The sequence below is a fragment of the Sus scrofa genome, chromosome 9 (genome assembly GCF_054392235.1).
Source record: "Sus scrofa isolate SSC_HxYL_T2T_F1_AM1 chromosome 9, Sscrofa_HxYL_maternal_Yorkshire_Landrace_v2.0, whole genome shotgun sequence".
In the NCBI taxonomy this organism is placed as follows: domain Eukaryota; kingdom Metazoa; phylum Chordata; class Mammalia; order Artiodactyla; family Suidae; genus Sus; species Sus scrofa.
In genome coordinates this window covers 122,240,836-122,262,266 of record NC_139391.1, presented here as the reverse complement: position 1 = coordinate 122,262,266, position 21,431 = coordinate 122,240,836, and the positions used below count along the sequence as shown (strand labels likewise).

Here is a 21,431-nt window from a genome sequence, read left to right as displayed (position 1 = left end):
CCCTATGCCCCCTCTCCACACCTTCTCCCCACAAGTCATATCCACCTTCCCAGCCACCCCACTTCATCTGGACTGGAACACCACTTCTTCAGCAAGTCTTTTCTGGTCACTTCTCCCACACTGTGAAGAGCATCTATTAAACTTAAAATAAGCAGTCTTCAGTTTATGGGCTGCCTTGCCTTGTCCTTTGGTTTCACATGTGTGAGTCTAGTCCTCTCAACTAGACTATAAGCCCCATGGGGGCAGAGACCACTTTTAATATTCTAAACCAATTTCTTAATCTGTTCTGTGGAGTAGCTTGAGCGAGAAACTGAAATCATCTATTTGAGCTGCAGTCTGAGTGGCCATCTTTCTTACAAAAGACTTTGCTTTGCAATTTTATTAAATGGAAAGAAGAGAAAGACGAAAAGCAGTATGATGACCATTCAAGAAGAATAATTGAATAGAAAATGGTGACATGCTGTTCTCCCAGCTTGAGAAACACAGACGAAAAATAGATATTAATGATAGCAAAAGGTCAGGCTCTGGGAAGAATTTTTAAACCAAAATGGTGGAGATTAATTGGGAGTTCATTATTTATATCCTATCTACTTCCAAAGGACAAAGGTGGCTTATGGAGGGAGGCTGTGGCTTCTATGACCAAACTGAGAGTCTGGATATATGCCTCGGGATTTAGCTTGGCTCTAACTCACTGTGTATAACTGGGCAAATCACCCCCATCCCTTGAGCCTTGTCTATAAAATTGGAATAATCCCATTGTCTGTTATGAGGATTAAATGGGGCTCCATATCCTCTACCATATGTATATATATTTATGTATATGACTATATATACATACACAAATAGAATTATATATGTATATATACATACATGGGTTTATATATATATATATATATATATATATAGCCATAGTAGGTACATGGTTATATATGTGTATATATGTAAATATATATGTAACCATATACGTATAGTTCTATCAGTGTGTGTATATACAGTCATATATATAAACCACTTTTATGTAAATATATATACATAAAACTGCCTATTATATATATATATATATATATATATATACAGTCATATATCATACAAATGCTCTACAGATGTTAAGAATTCTCTGGGACTTATAAAAATTGGATAAATTCACCAAAATAGGATTTCTATTTACCAAAAATCATTTGGAAACCCAGAAGGCAGACTCTCAGCCTTAGCTGCCCCCAAAAGAAACAGGCGCCCTCCAGTGGTAACACCTGCCCAGCCATGCCACCTGGGTGGTAAAGCAGGAATTCATACCAGAATGATCTGACCCTTGCTTCCAATGGAGAGATGTTATTACTCCCTTGGTGTTATTCCCTTGATTGATATCCATGACCCCCATTTTGCAGATGAAGAAGGAATGGCTCTGAGAGCCTAGGTCAATTAGAATTCTCACAGACAGTACAAGACAGAGCCAGAGGACAGACCTGAAGCTAGATTCTTCGGCCCAGCCTCTGCAGGTTTTCTAACCTGCATGGACACACACAAAAATACACCCGCTGACCCCTTATGCCAAAATATGAATGTGGCTCCATCACATTCTGAACCAACGACCCTGCCTGTAGCTCCTACATGGGGCACACGGAGGGCACATGGTCCAGCAGGAGGTGGCCAGAAGGCGACGCCCCAGCCTTGCCTTGCACCTCCTCCGCACAGGTCCCCTGACAGCTCCAGACCAGCCAAGGAGTCCTGTCGGCGGGGAGCTTTCTGCCCTCAGGTTCTTTTCAGAAACCTGACAGGCCCAATAAAGGCCCAGTGCTGATGGAGACGGAGGCCAAGTCCTCCCAGCAGCCCTGACGCTGCCTCTGCTGACACAATGGGGCCGGCAGTAATCACATTACACCCTCGTCTTTCATAATTACCCTCTTTCTCCAGTGACAGAGCATCCCAACGGCAGGGAGGGAACTATTTTTAAACTAATTCTAACTTAAAAAAAAAAAGCACAGGAAAAGTGTCATTTTTTTTCACAGATACAGTTCTGGTTTATACATCACCCTTAGGGGCAGCGTGGGGACGAAGGTTGGCAGAAGCTAGAAAATCCAAACAGAGCGCTGGCCACCCACCCCTCTGGAGATCACCTCTCCTTACCTGCCCAACAAACTACACACTCATTTTTCCTCTTTCTCTTCCTCCCCCCACTTCCCCTGAGGCACCTCTGTCCATGTTACTCTTTCACCCCTTCTCTGACTTAAGGAGAGAGAGAGAAAAAAAAAGGAAAATCACAAAGACATAGCTTCCATGTCTTTTCCCGGTCCCTTGCATCACCTCCCCAACCTCCCTCCTCCTCTGCATCCCACCCTCTGGAGACCAGTTCTCTCCTCCTCTGAGCCTGTGCCAAGGTGATGGTTCCCAGAATAGTTATCTATCACAGTAGCAAAGCTCTTCAGTGGGACAAGGCACGTGGAGGAGGGCATAGGGGAGAAAAGCCATTTAAGAACAACTTCAGCTGGAGGCAAGACTTGGCCCCGGGGGTAACCCAAGCTCTCCCTGCAGGCCGCCTGGGAAAGGTGCTCACACCTTGGTAACGTGGCATCACCTGGGCCTGGAGGACCACCCAGCTGTCCACTTGCCTCTTACAAACAACCCAGAGACACCTCTGGCACCCATCATGATAATTATATTGATAAGGAAGCTGGCATGGAGGAAATGAATCAATGGCACTGTGCAGACCTCTTGAGTATCAATCTATCAAATTACTGCAACTGGCTTGCCCTCTCATCTGGAGGGTCACTAGCTACCTGTCTGGCTCACCACTGTCAGTGTATTACCAAACCTTGAGTGTATTATTTGTCCCTCGGGTTTATGTCATCTCCCTCGATCTGTAGAACTCTTGTCTGTTGCTCTCTCCAGCCTGGCACCCCACCCTTTTTATTTCTTCCCCATCATCTCTACTTTTCTCCCCTTGCCCCCTCTCCCACCACCACTTCATCCTTTGATGGGACTGGTCTGCATCTATCCTCGAGTCTGATAGCTCTAGTCGGATGACTCACCTGAGAGACAGGAAGAGACTGAAGGAATAGAGGGGACTCTGGGGGTCCCCTTCAGGCCCCTAAGCTGTTTGAATCCCAGAGATTTTTGCATCCAGCTTAGAAGTGCAGCCACCACCTCTCACTAAAGCCAGACCATGGGTCTCAGAGCAGGCCAGACCTCTCCAGTGGAGACAAACACATCAAACGCAGCAGTCTTGGATATGCCACAGGATTAGACCAGATCTTCCTCGGAGGAAGTTGCAAAAATCTGCCCAGCAGAGTCACTGAAAGGTGCCACAGAAAGACCACCTGCAGAACAGTCCGCATTCTATGTGATCCAGGGGAACAGGAGGTGGAGGTAGAGAATGAAGCCAGAGAGGGAAGTTTTCAGGGACACGAGAAAGAGAAGCCACTTTGAAATGATTATTAAGTAACGTGAGCTTTGCAAAATTAAGGGTATGCTTTTAAAGTAAGCATTAAATAAACATGAGTTTCATCCCCCTTCCTCCTCCAACAGGCTTCAGATGAGATGAGAAAAATGAAGTCTCCCAGGCCATGCATCCCACCCCCTCTCTCTGCCTGCCCTCAGGAAGCATCCTCAGCCAAATGCACATGGAGATACAGGACAGAAGCAGAGAGGTCCTCGGTGTGCTTAATAGTGACTTGTGACTGAGCCAGTGGCAGCTCAGAGAAGTGAATGACGCCAGAGGGGGCCAGGGCAGGCCATGATTTTCTGGAACTACTGCCGAGTGGGGAGTTGTCCTGGGAAAGGGCAAATGTAAAAAATGCCTCCCAACCCCTCTAGGATCAAGGTTTACTGGTTTAGCATGGCTCCTGAGTCTTTGGGACACCATGGAGGCTGGGCACTTTTAGATAATGAGCCAGCAGACAGGCTCTCCCTTCAGGGTGAGAGACTACAGCAATTTCTGGGGTAGTAGCATGGATTGGTGGAGAAAACATTAAGCGAAAAGCCATCGCTGTCAGGAAGTCCTAAATCTGATCCCGGGAGAGGAGACTGTTGATGTGTAAGAGTTCTAAGTCTTTTCATTAGAGTTCTATGTGGCTGCTAATTAAAGCTGGCTGAAAAACAGCAGTTAAGAGTACAGACTATGGTCAGCAAGATATGGGTTCAGTCTTGGCTCCCGTGCTCATTAGCTGTGCAATCTCGGTCACATTCCTTGGCCTTGCCTGAAACTCATTTCCCTTGTCTCAAGTCATGGAAATTGAAAGAGGACCTACCATCACGGTGAAATCAGCACAGGGCCCTGCTGGTTGTTTACAGCAGGTCTGATGGATGGATGCCCCCTTCTGATTGGTTGTTGCCCAAGCCACAATGGTCATAAAATATCTTGACACCTAAATATCACTCCTCCCTGGCTTATAGGGTTGTTGTCAGGAATGAATAAAATAACATAAGGGAAATGCTTAGCTGGGTGCCTGGTAGATGCTCAGTTCACTATTGGTATTTATTATGGATTGAATTATGCCTTACAAAGAAGATATGCTGAAGTTCTACTCCCAGTGCCTCAGAATGTAACCTTATTTGGAAATAGGGCCATTGCAGATGTAGTTCGTTAAGATGAGGTCATGCTGGAGGGTTGGGCCCCTAATCCCATATGACTGATGTCCTTGAAAGGAGACACAGACATATAGGAAGAGTGCAGAGTGCGGATGGAAGGAGCGATTGGAACAGATGCACCTCCAGCCCTCGGGACATTGTGTGCGTCCGTCAGTCATGGAAATGGTCACACTGCATTGTCATTATATTTACTTGTGTTTCTATCTCTTTCCAGAAACAGAAAGTTTCTCAGGGACAGGGACTAGGTCATGATAAATATTTGGTGTGTAGATGGATTTGAGAATGCTGACCATACATTCACAGCAAAAGCCAGTCCTTACAGGGGTTCACAAGGCCTTCTCCGATCAGGCCCCGACTCATTCTCTGACCTCATCACCCCACATCTGCTCCCTCATTCACTTGACCCCTATCTCTCGCTGTCACTCAGACTCACCAGGCCAGCTCCCGCCTCAGAGCCCTCACACTTGCTGATCCCTGTGGCTGGAATGCACTTTCTCAGCCATCTGCTGAGCTCACTGCTCACTTCCTTCAGGTATCTGCTCAGTGGTCCTCATTGGACAAGTCTTCCTTGGCCAGGCTCCATAAAGTATCCACATCACTTCCCTGCCCTGGTAACTCTCCTGTCCTCTTCTCTCCTTTTGTTTTTCTTCGCAGCAGTTACCACTTGATGACACAACACTCATAAATTAATGTTACCTTGTCATATGTTAAATATCATATAATATGCATTCTTCCTATATGATATGTAATTATTGTATTAATTTATTGTCTGTCTTCCCCTCTCCACTCACATATAGTTAAATGTAACCTCTGTGAATGAAGGAACCAGCATATAGTAGGTACTTAATAAATACCTGTCAAAGGAATGGATGATAAAGGAAAAATAACCCTCCAGTCATCACTTCTCTGGACCAAAATGCTAACTTCCTCCCTCTCTTATGACAAGATTTTGAGTACCTTCAGCATCCTTGCCACCCAGAAGTAATCAATGACAAGTTCAGTACAGAGCAAAACAGCCCCCTGTTCATCCTAGCCTATATTTCAATTAATAAAACCTGAGTCTAAATAAGATTTTAGAGGTTACAAAAATCACACAGTTGACTACTTCATAGTCAGTTTGATTATTGACTAAAGTCTTGTGTTTTTCACACATAAAGCTATACTGTTTTCTCCATGTATGATTCTGTAGTTGCTACTTTGGACTTCAGTGTAGAACCTTATGCTTTTCCCTTTTAATTTTCCTATCACTTGTGTCCCTTTCATTTATAATGCCATTTATTCTTTCTTTATTGAGTGTCTGCTTTGTGCAAAAAGCTAGATTAAGTGCTATAGATGTTACATGATAATTTTATGATTCCCAGGGGAAAAAAAAAGCTATTCCGCAACGTCAACTTGGATCAACGAACCTACTTTAGTTTAGCAAGTCAGATGGCTAAAGGTCCTAGCCTTAAATGTAAATGTAAGGATAAGTGACTTATTTCAGAGCCATTCCTGGGAAGCTTTCCATGATATAAGGGCAGAGTGCCACTCCAAGGCTGCAATGCCCAGAGCATCTGAAAATGGGATGTCAAGTAATGCCTCAGACAAGGGGCCTTGAAAAGAGCTTACAGTCTTGAGGGCAATTTGGTTTAGCAATGTGACTCCATCTAGCCCCAAAGTGGATTTACTTCATCTGGATATAGCCAGTGGATCACCACCTCCCACATCACTCCAAGAACCTCACCCTTCTTTGAGTAAGGGTGTGCTAATGTTTGGTTTTCCTGCTGCCTACTGATGGGCCAGATGTCTCACACGTTCCAGTGATTTCAGGGTAGTCCTTGGATAGGCGAAGACCAGGCAGACTGGCTCCGGAGTCCAGAATTTTTTTTTTTTTTTTTTTTTTTTAGGGCTGTACCTACAGCCTATGGAAGTTCCCAGGCTAGGAGTCAAGTCAGAGCTACAGCTGCCAGCCTACATCACAGCCACAGCAACACCAGGTCCAAGCCACGCCTGTGACCTCCACCACAGCTTGCGGCAACACCGGATCCTTAACCCACTGAGCAGGGCCAGGGATCAAACCTGCGTCCTTATGGATATAGGTTCATTTCTGCTCAGCCACAATGAGAACTCCCCAGAGTCCAGAATCTTAACAGCTGTACCCTGTTCTGCTTCCTAGTCATTCTGGAAACAGAGATAGATTTCAGTCCAATATATAATATAAAGACTAAGTAATAAGACATGGTTTTCATATATTAGTCACAAATACAGTTACTCCTAATAAAATAAACCCTCAGACATTGCCCAGTTGAACTGAAATTGAATAGTGAATTACTTGAGGATGATGGAAGAAATTAAATGAGTTGGAGAAGGATTCAACCTTTTGCTCATTGGGCATTTATTCATTAACTCATCTGTTTATTCATCCTTCTATGTAACTACCCACTTATTCATTCAACAGCCATGGTACTGAGCATGTTTGCTGTCCTGGACACATATCTAATGCTGTGGATAAGATGTGGTCTGATATGATTTGACTTAGCAGTCTGGGGTGGGGAGTGGGATTGGGAGGTGGCAGGGGCAGAAGCAGACAAAGGAAGCCCATGGTCTACTGCAGCAAATGCTGTCAGAAGAGGTTTATGGAAGAGTGGGGAATGGACTTAGCCTATACTAAGGGAGGACAGATGAAGAAACAGGGGAAAATGTGAGAGCAGAATGCTTCACAGAGGAAGGAACATTGGATCTAGCAAAACTTTCTAATCTCAATATTATAACACAATTCCCATCAGCGATAATAGAAAACTGAACATGCTTGTCAGGAAAAGCATTGGAGCTTAGCAGTTAAGAACATGGCTTTTCGAGTTAGACCTGCATTCAAATCTTAAGCTTTCTAGGCAGGATTTACGCCATTACAAGATGAGGATAATCACATTGGCCCATCATAGGGTTGTTCTGAGGGTCCAGTAAGGTCTCATGGGAGGTGCACGCTGCAATCTGTATAGAATACACGTTTAGTTGATGTCAGCTGTCATTTATCGCCTTTTTCCCAAACTCGTATTCACACTCATTCCATTCCTTCATCCTTAATCTTCTTAGCAGCTCTAACATTACCTTTAGAACCAAAGTTTGTAAGCCTCTTTTCTCTTTTATACAGGGAATACAAAAGAATTATAATTTCTGTAAAACTGATTTGCATTACAGTAAATTTATCATTCTCCATGGTTCCTGGTGACTAGGTAACCAGCAGTGGAGCTAATTCATTATTTTAGCAATTTAAACAGGGCCTCAGAAGAAAGGCACCCTGTGGTTACAAAGCACTGGGACTATACTAATGAGAAGATTAAAATAAAGTTTGGCTCACACAGTCCGAGATAATCACAAATGTACCCAAGGATTATTAACAACCACAATTACCTAGAACTATATTATTTGCCTGGTTAGTTATTCTAAAGTCAACTTGTCTTGAATAGATGAGCTTAGAGGAGTTAACAAGTTATTTTGAAGTGGCTGGCAGGGCCGCTTCATAATAAATATCTGGGGAAATATGAGGGGATGCCCAAGACTCCCTGGTACCCTTCATCCTAACTCTCATCCAGAAGTGGAAGGAAGTTCTGAGTTCTTCTTGGAGGAAAAGCCTATACATAAAGCCCCTGTCCCCTGTCCTTGCATGTCCTCTTTGCTGGAACCTCTTGACGACTGTGGAGGCCAGACACATATGTTCTAGATGAGCCTTTTAGGAAGTCCTTCTACAGAAGCAGGACCCATTTTCAGGGACTCATTCTTCTAAAGGACAAACCTCTGGGCTTTCATGACCTAGCAGTCCCTTCCCAACCCTCCCCTTGAAATCTTAACTGCCTATCCTTTAGCTTTGTAGGACTGAGCACGATGAAGTACTGGGGGCAGGTCTCAGAGGCCATTTTGTTTCTTGGTTTCTCCTGCAGATTTCCATAACTCCATGCTTTCTGCTGCAGGCTGGTCTTGAACCTGGGCCTCTGCTGAGAGGATGGGGGCAGACGGGGAAACAGTGGTCTTGAAGAACATGCTCATTGGCGTCAACCTGATCCTTCTGGGCTCCATGCTCAAGCCCTCAGAGTGTCAGCTGGAGGTCACCACGGAAAGGGTCCAGAGACAGGCGGTGGAGGAGGAAGGTGGCACTACCAGCTACAACACATCTGGCAAAGAGCAGCCAGTGGTTTTCAACCATGTGTACAACATCAACGTGCCCCTGGACAGCCTCTGCTCCTCGGGGCTGGAGGCCTCAGCTGAGCAGGAGGTGAGCACTGAAGACGAGGTGCTGGCGGAGTACACGGGCCAGACCTCAGACCACGAGAGCCAGGTCACCTTCACCCACAGGATCAACCTCCCTAAGAAGGCCTGCCCATGTGCCAGCTCGGCCCAGGTGCTGCAGGAGCTGCTGAGCCGAATCGAGATGCTGGAGAGGGAGGTGTCGGTGCTCCGGGACCAGTGCAACAGCAACTGCTGCCAAGCCAGTGCAGCCACAGGTAGAGCCTGGGAGCCAGGAGGGAAGGGAGGGTGCTGAGCAGAGAGGGAGAGTGAATGAGGGCAGGAGGGCAAGCAGCCACTCGCCGTGAAACCTGGCACCTCCTCACACACAGAGGGAAAAGGCTGCCCCAGTCTGTAGCTCTCTGTTAATCTGCCTCTAAGATCTAAATGTGGCCCTTCCCAGGGGATCTGACGTAGAGATTCTCTACAGCACTGAGCTGGTTTGAAATACATTAACCTGATTTTGGGGGGATGAGTCAGGTAACGGTACATCAGTTCAGCACAGCAACTTCTGTGGTGAGCAGGGAATTTGATGTCTGTCTTCATTCATCTTTGGTTTTCACAGGCTGTTGAACTGATATCTATCTATGTTAACCCGGGGGACTAGAGAACGCTGGTGCTCTGTGTGCGCCGCTCAGCCTCTCTCCCATCTGAGGAAACGATAGTCATTAAAGGCTCAGAGCACCTGTCCCCATCTTCTCTGGCAAGAGGGAAGTTTCAGCCCCTGTTCCCACCCCCCATGAACACATGTGGGTGTGCATGCGCATGCACGCACACACCCACTCACAGAGCTTACTACAAGCCCTCCCCCCACAGGCGGAGCATCCAGGAGTTGTACCTCCAGCCTCCCCCGCTCCCTGACTAGCAACACTTAGGCATGATGAGCTGGATCTCTCTGGGAGAAGTCATTACATCTTCAGAGCCAGACGTCCTGACTTCAAATCCTGGCTCTGCTACCTACCAGCTCGTGACTTAAGCAAGTTACCCATGCCTTCCTTTCCCCATCAACAATTGGTGACAGACTAGAAGGAACAGGAGTTACAAAACAGAAAAGCCTCCCTTCAGAGGAAAGTCTGGCTTCTGGTAAGCACCTTAGGTGCAGTAGCCATTCTCAATTGACCCGCAATGAGCAGAGAGTGTGTCTGTCCCCTTTTGAGTCCAGCTTCTCTCACCTGAAAGGCAACGTTGACCCACGCAGTTTATTCTTTAACAAGAAGAGGGCCGTGTTTTCCTATCTTGGGCTCAAGATTTTACCTCTATGGGGTCTACTACCTCAAGCTTGCCCAGGGATGAAAGAGGTGTCAGGAATGACATCTTCCCTGGATGGCCCATGTGTCCAGAGTGATATCCAACACATTGGCGGGGACACCGAGACTGGGGGCGGTCTTTGAGAAGTGAAATGTTTCTTGGGTTTTTCTCACCTCCTTCTCCTCCTCATAACCAAAACTATAAATAACCAACCTGAAGCTGAGAGAACAAAGTCCAGCTGTTCAGTCTCCTGTTCCCCAGTGAGAACGCTGTGCTCAGTTCACCTTTTCAATCAAGCTGGGGAATATGGGCAAGGCATAGTCTATGTCCATGGACATGGGCTCTTTGCTACCCAGGAGGCTGGGTGGCGTCTATGAGTGGGCTTTTGACCAGCTTCCCCCCAGGTTCCCTGGCAGACGAGGAAGAAACCTACAAGGAAGAGCCACGTTAACTGCGTCAGTGTAGTACCTTTTCAGGCCATGGGGATGGCATGAAGGGGCAGAGTCAAACAAGGCTATATCTTACTTAACTTCATATCCCCAGGGCCAAGGGCAGAGAAGGATGCCAAGCAGGTACCGGTTTTGTGTTTGTTTAGTAAGTTTGTTTGATTCGTGCTAGACAGACAAATTACTACACTGGAGTTACAGCGTGGTAAGGGCTAGGGCAGGAGATACGCAGAGAATCCTAAAAAGATCACAGCAAAGAGTCACTAAATGAAACCAGTTCTGGGAAGCCTTTGAAGTGACCCTGGTGCTGAGCTGTGATAAAGGAGCAGAGTTAGTGAGATGGCAGGAAGTGGAGGACGAGGGATGGGCCTGCAGCATATGTGACCATGCCCTGCACGCCAGGCCTGGTACTCAGCCTACATCCCCTCAGAGCCCCTTCAGTCCCCACAGCCAGTACCCGAGAGTCTCAGTCAGGGGCTGTGCTTGGGCCGTGAGAACCTCCTTGACCTGCCTGGGGGAGAGGATGGACGAGCCTGAGTATTAACACCCACGAGGGGCAGCCCTTCATCCCAGGTCAGATATGTCTGCACTGTGGCCAGAAAACCCTGCAGGACTGACCCCTCCTGGGACTTTGCCTGAAAATGGCCAAGCTTGGGCTCCTCCCTCCCCAGTCTCTCCTCCCTACTGACTAGTTTTTCCTGGCACTCTCTCTTGAATCCTCATCTAAGGTCTGTTTCTAGGAAACCAGAACTAAGACCCACTGAAGGTGAGCTCCTGAAGGGCAAGGGAGGACCTGATCTCATCCATCCTCTCCCCACGCTGTGCCAGGCACAGACGACCCCCGCCGGGTGAAAATATTATGAAGTCCATGATATACCACACTAGCTTAAGCCTAATTCTCAGCAACACGAATCTGATCAGAGAGTGAGAGGAGGTCTCTGCCTGTCCCGCCCTGAACTCACTGCTGCCCTATGACTTCTCCTTGGCCATTCCAGGACAACTGGACTATATCCCCCACTGCAGTGGCCATGGCAACTTCAGCTTCGAGTCCTGTGGCTGCATCTGCAATGAAGGCTGGTTTGGCAAGAACTGCTCGGAGCCCTACTGCCCCCTGGGCTGCTCCAGTCGGGGCGTGTGTGTGGACGGCCAGTGCATCTGTGACAGCGAGTACAGTGGGGACGACTGCTCGGAGCTCCGGTGCCCCACAGACTGCAGCTCCCGGGGGCTGTGCGTGGATGGGGAGTGTGTCTGCGAAGAGGCCTACACAGGCGAGGACTGCAGTGAACTGAGATGCCCCGGGGACTGCTCTGGGAAGGGGAAATGTGCCAACGGTACCTGCCTATGCCAGGAGGGCTACGCTGGTGAGGACTGCAGCCAGCGGCGGTGTCTGAACGCCTGCAGTGGGCGAGGACATTGCCAGGAGGGGCTCTGCTTCTGTGAGGAGGGCTACCAGGGCCCTGACTGCTCAGCAGGTAGGAAGGGGAGCTCCGTGGGGCCTTTCGCAAACGTGGTCTAGCCAACCAGCTGGAGGTGGGAAGAGGGATGGGAGGGAAGGTGACCTTTAGGCCAAAGAATTCCCAGTTGGGTCATGTGAATTTTCTTTCCAAGAGAGCTGATTTATTGAGGTTAAGGGGGAAAAGGATGGAAGCCATAAAAGGTCAAGTTCAGTCTGAAAGTTGACTCTTACGCCCAAACTGGAGCAAAGGCAATGGTAATAATGGCGACAGCATTTCACTGTCCTTGAGATGGAGGGCAGTGGAGAGTCAGAACCTGGGACCACCATAGGCAAGGCCACTCTATAATTCAGAGGGCTTCCAAGAATTCCACCTGCTCCAAAATACCCACCTTGGCTGTTGCCATATTCCAGAGACATGTGTTTTTACAATGCTAGAGCATGAAGTGGCAGTTAGTCTGTGATAACCAGACTAAAAACCAGGCACTCTGGTTATTTTGGAGCTTCATATTGCCAAGCACTATTAATTTATGAAATGATCTAGTATCCACATGGATAAAAGTATTCATAGGCAAGGAATTACATGTAAACAGAAATAAAGCACTAAAGGCATTGAGCCACAACTCTAACAATTAGTACAGAATATTAAAAGGCTGACTCACTTTTACTAGATGACATTTAGCAAATTGGAACCAACCCCATATGTGTCTACACCATGGAAACCAAGACAAAGGTGATGTCCCAAAATGAAGACCTAAGTCCATCAGTGGGAAAATACCAGTCATCTCATTGGAGATCATTTGCCTAAAATCAGACTTTTTTCATACATCTCACTGTTATTGCTCGTCCTCTTCTGACTAAATCATTGACACTTTCTGGTCCTTTTTTTGTGTGTGTTTTAAACAGTACAGACTGAATGATGGGCCTTGAGCCTTTCCATTTACAGTTTAGTCTGCAACAGTGGGTTCAGAGTGCTCATTGAGAAAATTTAAAACGAAACCAAATATTTTTAAACCTTCTGATGGGTTGATTCTAGGAATTTTCTGATCAGCCTCCTGACATAAGTTTAAGGGAGAAATCCCAGGAGGCCAGTTCTACCAGATTTTTATTCTTGAGCATCATTGGTGATTCCCAACTAGGTACTGGACCAGCCAGACCAGTCTCCTGCACCTGCGACTTCAACTTTAAATTCTTTTAAAAGATCCACGGCAATAATAAAATGAAAAACAACAATACCTTGGTGCTTAGGAAAATACTTTCATGTTCCTCCATTTTTTTCCGTATTCAGTGGTTTCATTTTGCCTCCTAATCCTGTTTACTAAAATTGAAATCTCTTTATGAAAGTATAGTCTTTATACTAATTGTTCAGAAGGATAATTCAAGCAGAAGTTAAGCCTTGTCATTTCTGAATCCAAATCACTAGGTAATTGCTGGGAAGGGGAGGCTGATGCAAGATCCTAGTTCCCACCCAGAGGGTGAGGCCCCATGAGGCCCCACGAGGCCCCATCGGAGGAGGCTAAGGGTCCATCTGGGCCCTTGCTGTGTATGGCTCTTCTGTAGTTCACATGCTTCTTAATAAAGTGATTTCTGTTGGGTTGTACATACCTGTCATGATCTTGACCCTGCTCTTCCACAAGGATGTGTTCATTTGCAAAGAGAATCTTAATCTGATCAGGGTCCAAACTGAACTGGAGATAAGCCCTTCTGGTCATTCAGGGAAGACCCAGCAGCTGTGAGCATAACTATAACTGGGTTGAGCCCAAACCCTGAGCTCATGTTACCTCCAACACGTCACTTCTGTACCACCGAGGAAGACTTCTGGATGCCCAGATAAACTACTTTTTGGTTCCCAAAGCATGTGAGGAGGGAGAGTTGCATAATCTCCATCTGTTTCTATGGCAACCATGGAGCCACCACTCATTGCAATGCTGCTCTCAAGGCTTGTCTTTTAAACCAAATGCCATGAGTCTCTTCCAGAGCAGTATCTAGGTCATTATCTAAAGTGCTACTTTGCTTGCTCTTTGTGAAAAAGCTCTCGGAGAGGGGCTGTTTATCCACTGTTTGACATTTCTGGCCAGGTGCATACACTCCAGCACACTGCTCCCTTCGCCAACAGCGAGGAAAGGAGAGAGAATGGGGAAGGTGAAAACATGGAGAGCCACAGAATACCCTTCCTCACAGGTCATTCTTTTCTCTTTGGCAAGGGCATGGAAGATGGCTTCCCATTGTGTGGACTTCATTCTGAGGCCCCCTAGGCCTCTAGAGACTGAAGGCAATTGAATAGAGATGACAAGGCCGCTCTATTTGACTCCCAGCCTTGATCTCTCTCATAGCATGCCAAGGGACCAGATCTCAGCCTTTCCGCCTCTATTCTCTGGCCGGGTAAAGATAACAGAACAAAAAAAAATCATGACTATGTGCACTTAAAACAGGCCTTAGACACAAGCTACTCTGGGATCCTCATTTTACAAATGGAAAAAAACAGCAGCCCAGAGATGCAGATAGATTTTTCCAGAGCCAGATAGCTAATTAATGGCAGAGCAAGAAAGAGAACCCCAGTCTCCTACCAACTTCTAGCACTCTTTAATCCTCCCCACATGCTAAGTAGAGTGGAATCGGAAAATAAAAAGCTTGAAAGCCACATACACAAAGAGATAGTCTTTTGATATGAAAGCTGAGCTCTGTCAAACGATAAAAAATTACTAGGTGTTAGAGATGGGGTAGGGAAGCGAGCCCATTAAACCATTTGTCCACATCTGCCCCCAGTGAAGGAAGTTAGTGTAGGAGCTAGCCAGTGAGCTGGCCACAACGGCCTATGAATCAGCCGGATGAAAGAACCCCTGGACCAGGGGCTTGAGGCAATCCAGAGAGCTATTCCCTAGACTTCAGTCAGACCTGCAGAGATGCACAAGCATCAGCCCCTGTGTCCGCCAGCACTGCAGCCAGCCCAACCTCAGCACCTGAATTCACTCACTCCTCCGAGCGGGATACTTCCTGGAACCAATTCCAATCACTCTCCCAACATATGTGCAAACCTGACGCACGATCTCAAAAGTAAACAGCATGGCATCTTTGCAGATAAGCAACTCCCCTTCCTCAAGCCACAGTTTATCCTTTTTTAACTGCCTGCTCTTCTCCAAGTTTCCAAATTGGAAAGTAAGACTAAGAATACTTTGCTCCCACCCTAAGTTCCTTGAATCAAGGCCTGTGGCTCTTTCGTACTTCGCTTTATAGTTCAACATCATTTCATTGGATAAGGGTTACTGGCCCTCAATATACATAGCTGCTGCTAAGTTACAGGGCTAGTGGTGCTGGTCTCCTTCGAGCCACTGCTCTCAGGAATGATTCTTCCATGATCGCAACCACTGCACCTTTCTCATCAGAAGCGAGGGCAGTGTTCCCCACCACCAGGCGCAGGTCTCAAGATAAAGAATTTGCCAAGTTAAGTTGCCAAGATGAAAAAATCCTTCTGCACCTTTTTTTTTTTTTTACTTTAAAATCCCCAAATGCTCTGCTTGGATCACTCTCCATTGTCGTGATTAGCTTTATTTGTCAGAGGAAGGAACCAAAAAGAATACACTAACTTGTCCTATATACCCCAAAAGTTGTTTGTTGGTGACCTGAAATTTGGAATGGCCATTTCGGTCACGATGACAGGAGGGGCCCACCCAGAAAACTTGCAGTCAGAGTGTTGAACCACGAAAGGCACCGATCCTTTGAAAAAGAGGTTTCTTACCAATCTGGAATTCCTACCCTTAAAGAGAACCTGAATTATTCACTGATGTAGTTTGTTTTGGAGGTGTATAAGTGAAAGGAAGCATTTGGCATAATCCATAACCTGTCCTACAAATTGTAGGGGAAAGAACACACTGAGTGTAGAAGAACTGGGTGTGAGAATTGGTTCCGCTGTGACCCAGGTCCCTGACTTCTGGCAAGTCCCTTATCCTCAGTTTCTCCATCAGTAAAGATGGGACAATTATATCTCCCCAGTCTACCTCACAGAACAACTATTAAAGAATTGTTAAAATAAATTCTAGTTAGATGGTGTGTCGAAACATGTTTTAGAGACTGAAACACCATGCATACTGGTAAGTGGTACTGCATTCTGGCCTAGAGATTCTAGAGTCATTGTGCCAGGGTTCAAATCCTAGTGTCTGTGTTTGCTGACTGTGTGACCCAATTTTCTTATCTATAAAACAGGGGTAAAAATCATACCTCTCCCATAGTGTTGGTGAGAGGATGAAATGAGAAAACCCACGTACGAATGTTTAGCATTGTGCTTGGTGTGTAATAAATGCTCAGGACAGAATGCAAAATAGTGATGGGTTCTATACCACCTCTTCTTTCATTAGTCCAGGAGTCATTCTGTGTGCATTATACAGGCTCTCCCAAAGATCCTAATGCAGCTCAAAGCTTTAATCATGTCAGAGTGAACAAATGATCTAAGCTTATAAATTACCATTTGCAAGTTGGATTAAATTTCGTTGACATTCACTGAGCTTTATAAATTTTAAAAAGTCAATCTTACATTTTTTGTTTTGGTCAACATTTGCCATCTGCAATCAGAGGAAGCTCTGCTATCCAGACTGTTTTGGACCATGAAGAGTTTGGGACAAAAGCAATCAAAGCAAGTGCCCAACATTGCAAATATATGTTCCCAGTTTCCATCATCTGAGTCCTCATTTCTGCCTCTGCTGAGGAGTTGAGGGTACGCAGATGAGCACCGCAGAGAAGGCGGGCCCTTTCCACCCACACGGCCCTGGGATGAGCAGCAGGCTCGGTCCTATGCTTTTGTAAAGGTGAAAGTGTGAGAATTCTCAGAGGAGAAACTCTTAAACTAACTGAAGCCTCCACTACATATAAATTTATAAGTTAACTACGACTGTTTAAATATTGGCCTGATCTTTGATTTAATCTATGGGCAGGTCCAATTACAGGCACACAGGAGTTAGCTTCCTAATTGGTCTTAAAGTTTCAATTATTTAATAGCCCTACTACTGGCGAATCTTCACTTCTCAAGGGAACTGATACGTGAAAGGCTATTTCGATGAAGTTTAATCTTTGGTGGTTCCTGGAATAGCATTTGAGGAGTAGAACAAGAGAGAAAAGCAAGCCCTCACGAATACTCCTTTATTCTTCGTTGTGGCTCACTGGAAATGAATCTGACTAGCATCCATGAGGACACAGGTTCAATCCCTGGCCTTGCTCAGTGGGTTAAGGATCCGGCGTTGCCATGAGCTGTGGTATAGGTTACAGATGTGGTTTGGGTCTGGCATTGCTGTGGCTGTGGTGTAGGCCAGCAGCTGCAGCTCAGATTCGACCCCTAGCCTGGGAACTTCCATATGGTTTGGCCCTAAAAAGATTAAAAAAACAAACAAACAACAAAAAACTCCTTTATCATTATTCCCCAAATCAAAGCTAATAAAAAAATTTTAACATGATTACATTTCTTTCAAAACTCAAACATACAATAAAGGGCTATTAACTGTCTTCATCAGTCTATGATATTCAGGACTTATGTTTTGGCTTCTTATATTTTGCAAGATAACCAGGAATAAGCCTTCATTGCCACTTGTCAAATCAAATATTTACTCCCAGGGTAATCTGGTGACAATAACTTATTCAACCACCAAAAATATTAGCCAATATATGCTGTTAAATATTGAACAACTAGTCCTCTGAGGAAAAAAAAATAGAAAGCCCTGCTTTACAAAGCACTTGCCAACTTCCATGGTGTAAATACTCCCTCTGTGGACAATTTCAAACTACCAACTGATGCCACAAAATGCAGAGTTGGGAACAGCTGCGTAGTAGAACACAATTATACAGTACTTCCACCAGAGAGATACAACACGCAAAAATTGCCTTAAGGGCATGGATAATAGTAAAATATAGTGAAGTAATTTGCCAGTGATGAGTTTGGAGTATTTATTACCTTTGTTTTTAATATAATTTACTTAATTAGAAGTTTATAAAATTTAATCTTTAATGATGAATATTTAAAACTGTCTTGCAAAATCTGACAAGCAACTTTTCCCAGCCAGTAGGAACAGGCTCCAGCACACTGCTAACTCATGGTCCTGTAGAGATGGGAGTACTGAGCACAGAAAAGACAAGCACCTGCCTGCCAAGGGAACTGCTAATCCCTCAAAGCCAATGAGCTGAGCAGAACATACAGACAGGGCGAGGGGAGGAGATGTGAGGAAGGAAGTTGAGTCCAGGCTGGGGAAGACAGTCCTCTGAGCTCATGCTATCTGTGTATTGCCTCCTGGTAGTTGCCCCTCCAGAGGACTTGCGAGTGGCTGGTATCAGCGACAGGTCCATTGAGCTGGAATGGGACGGGCCGATGGCAGTGACGGAATATGTGATCTCTTACCAGCCGACGGCCCTGGGGGGCCTCCAGCTCCAGCAGCGGGTGCCTGGAGATTGGAGTGGTGTCACCATCTCGGAGCTGGAGCCAGGTCTTACCTACAACATCAGCGTCTACGCTGTCATTAGCAACATCCTCAGCCTTCCCATCACTGCCAAGGTGGCCACTCGTACGTACCATTTCCCCGTCCTGCTTCATTTTCCTTTTTTCCTACATGAGATCATGGGCATTCATGATAGTAGTGTCTTTTCTGAATTCTTCAGGGATGCCTGCAATAAGCATTGCTCTTGAGGGGAAGGGCTTCTGACATGTCCATCACTAAAAAGGCACTTCCAAATAAGAGAATTTCCAAATTCAAGCAGCCCCCTTCAATTACAGAACCAAAAGGACAAAAAGTACTTTCATTATTTAGTGCTGACTTGTTATAAGCTAGAGTCTGATTAGCAGTCAAGGAAAGTCTGAGACTTATACAGATTTCTAATCTAGTTAGAGATTCAAAACCAGAAGATACGAAGGACATATTATAAGCATGTGCTAAATGATATGTTATAGACGGTAAGTGTATAGCAGAGTGCAAAAAAAAAAAAAAAATCTTATTTAAAACCACAACTGAAAATACCCACTTCTCATAGACAGGTGGCATTATTTCTTCGTGATCTTTTGCTTAGCAAAATATCCTATTAGTCCATTTTTAATATAAACATTGAGGCTCTAGAGCATAGTTTAGAAAGATTCAGCAGGAAGAAAGAAAGAGACAGAGAGACTGAGACAGACAGCAAGCTAAACCCTTCCCCATGAGAAAGGGAAGGTTTTCTTTTCTATTTATAACAAAGAAACTGCTTAGAGACAGGTATCTATATTTTTATGTTTATTTAAGCACAGAGGTTTTTTTAGAGATTGCATACCAATGATTAACACTGACTACATCAAAGAGTAGAATAATAAAGAGATAGGAAGGCACTGGTTTTTGTTGAATTTATACACCTCTGAATTCTTCAATTGTCTTTCCAATGCCAAGCCAGCTGGGTGTCCTACAATTCCATTTAATTCTAACACTATCTCCCTGGAGTTAGCCTCAGATCCCACAAATCAGGGGCTCAGTCTCACGAACTGCCTCCACATCTGGTGCCCGTCACAAGTCCCAGGTGGTCACCTTTGCGCCTCGCCAACCAGCTCTAAATATAAGGGCTTCCCACAACCCATCCCTACTTTTGGCAATTCATTAGAAAAACACATAGGGCTCAGGAAAGCATTTTACTTTCTATTACCTGTTTCTTACAAAGGATGCAACTCAGGAATAGCCAAATTGAAGGCAGGCATAGAGCAAAATATGGAGGGGCGGAGCTTCCATGCCCCCTCTGGGCACACACCCTCCTCTCAGCACCTCCATATTCACCAACCCAGAAGCTCTCCGAGTCCCACTGCTTGGGTTTTTTTTTTACAGAGGTTTCATTATGCAGGCATGATTGGTTAAATCATTAGCCATTGATGATTAACTCAAATCAGCCTTTTTCCCTCCCTGGAGGTTGGAAGGTAGAATACAAAGTTCCAACCCTCTCTCTACACCATGTCTGGATTTTTCTGCAGACCAGCTATCTAGGAGGCCAATTATCTCATAATCATACCGAAGACAGTCCTATCACTCCAGAGGTTTCTAGGGGTTTAGGAGCTGTGTGCCAGGAGCCAAGGACAAAGACCAAACACTTCTTTTTCATCATATCATGCAGACATTTTTAGCAGTAGCAGGAAACTGGAACAAGACGTGACCATGAAACATAAGCCCCTGGACTGGTAAATGGGACTTAGCACCAAATATGGGATGAAAGATCTGAGCCCAATTTATTTAGGTCTCAAATGACAAGATGATATTTGGGTAACAGATGCCCTGAGAGTTTAGAATGAGAAGAAGTGGAAGTAGGAAGTGTTGACCTTGAAGGCTTCATGGAGGCCCAAGGACTTAAACTGCACTTTGAAGGATGCGAGCATAGGACCAGGCAGAGGGGAAAGGATTTCAGTAGTCATCTTGTCCCCTTGCTTTTCAGGTGACAAAGATCCTGTTATAATATTGGACTCCCACTATGAATGCTGACTCTTTTAATATGCCTATAATTATCTCTGTTTATATTTGACCTTTTTTTTTTTTTTTCAATTCCTCTGGTGCCTGAGAACTAGTTTTAAAGATCTGCGATGATTGTGCAGAGACGCAGGTCACCATCTGCTGCTTTTCCCACCTTGCTCCAGGATGAGTCACCAGAGCGAGAGCCTGGCCCAGCTCCCAAGCTTCGCCTCGCTGAGCCACGTGCACATGCCGTGATGAGGTTGCCATCTCCTGTGGCATTTCTTAGGCCAATTCAGGGCGTCCCCTCTGGCAAGCTTCCAGGTGACAAGGACAAAATCATGTACGCTCACCTGATCTGCCTTCAAGTGGGTTCTGAATCAGTCCTGCCTTTCTCCAAGAAGCATGAGGACACTTCCAAACAGGAAGGATGAGAATCTGTCAGTTTTCCAATGGGAATATCCCAGGAGACATGCAGCTAAAATGGGAGCAGGCTCCCTGGAGAACTGAGAAAAGTCATGCTGTCATATTTCAGGGCTGGTAATTGGAACACCATTAGGACAAGCATACTTCCACCTGTGCGTGCATGTGTGTGTTTGAGGTGGGGGGGCTGGGAAAAAAAAAAAAGATTAAGAGAGAAACCAAAAACAAGTAAGATGAGAGAGTGGGGGACAGAAGGGAGAGATAATAAAGGAACGGCTGAAGAAAAGAAGGAGCTAATGGAGCGAGAGCAAAAATGCCTGTATCTGCTACAGTCCCTTGTTTATGCCCTTGCTCTGCTTATATACATGAGATGGAAATTTCAGACCATCCTAGATGTGGTGATCTGAGCTAAACAAGATATTCTTAGTGAACATCAGATGATCAAGAAAAGTATTCTAGGAGTTCCCGTTGTGGCTCAGCAGGTTACAACCCAACTAGTACCCATGAGGATGTGGGTTTGATCCCTGGCTTTGCTCGGTGGGTTACGGATCCCACTTTGCTATAAGCTGCAGCGTAGGTCACAGATGCAGC

At 45.6% G+C, this 21,431-nt stretch overlaps 1 protein-coding gene and 1 long non-coding RNA gene across 23 annotated transcripts in view; one reads left to right on the top strand and one right to left on the bottom strand.

Annotated features, from left to right (window-relative positions):
* LOC102162878 (uncharacterized) overlaps positions 1 to 21,431 on the bottom strand; it is a 462,928-nt gene that overhangs the window by 249,146 nt on the left and 192,351 nt on the right. The gene's annotated exons all lie outside the window — the stretch shown is intronic.
* The window catches only part of TNR (tenascin R), a 416,877-nt gene that overhangs the window by 328,408 nt on the left and 67,038 nt on the right, over positions 1 to 21,431 (top strand). For 5 of the 10 annotated variants that reach the window (XM_084977657.1, XM_013989629.3, XM_084977655.1 and 2 more), the window contains 3 exons: positions 8,502 to 9,062; positions 11,534 to 12,010; positions 18,267 to 18,530. In XM_084977657.1, the coding sequence (XP_084833783.1) occupies positions 8,564 to 9,062; positions 11,534 to 12,010; positions 18,267 to 18,530 (1,240 nt within the window). In that variant the 5' untranslated portion in view covers positions 8,502 to 8,563. The remainder of the gene's footprint in view (positions 1 to 8,501; positions 9,063 to 11,533; positions 12,011 to 18,266; positions 18,531 to 21,431) is intronic. The other 5 variants (XM_021063666.2, XM_084977656.1, XM_084977650.1 and 2 more) reach the window with 1 other exon arrangement.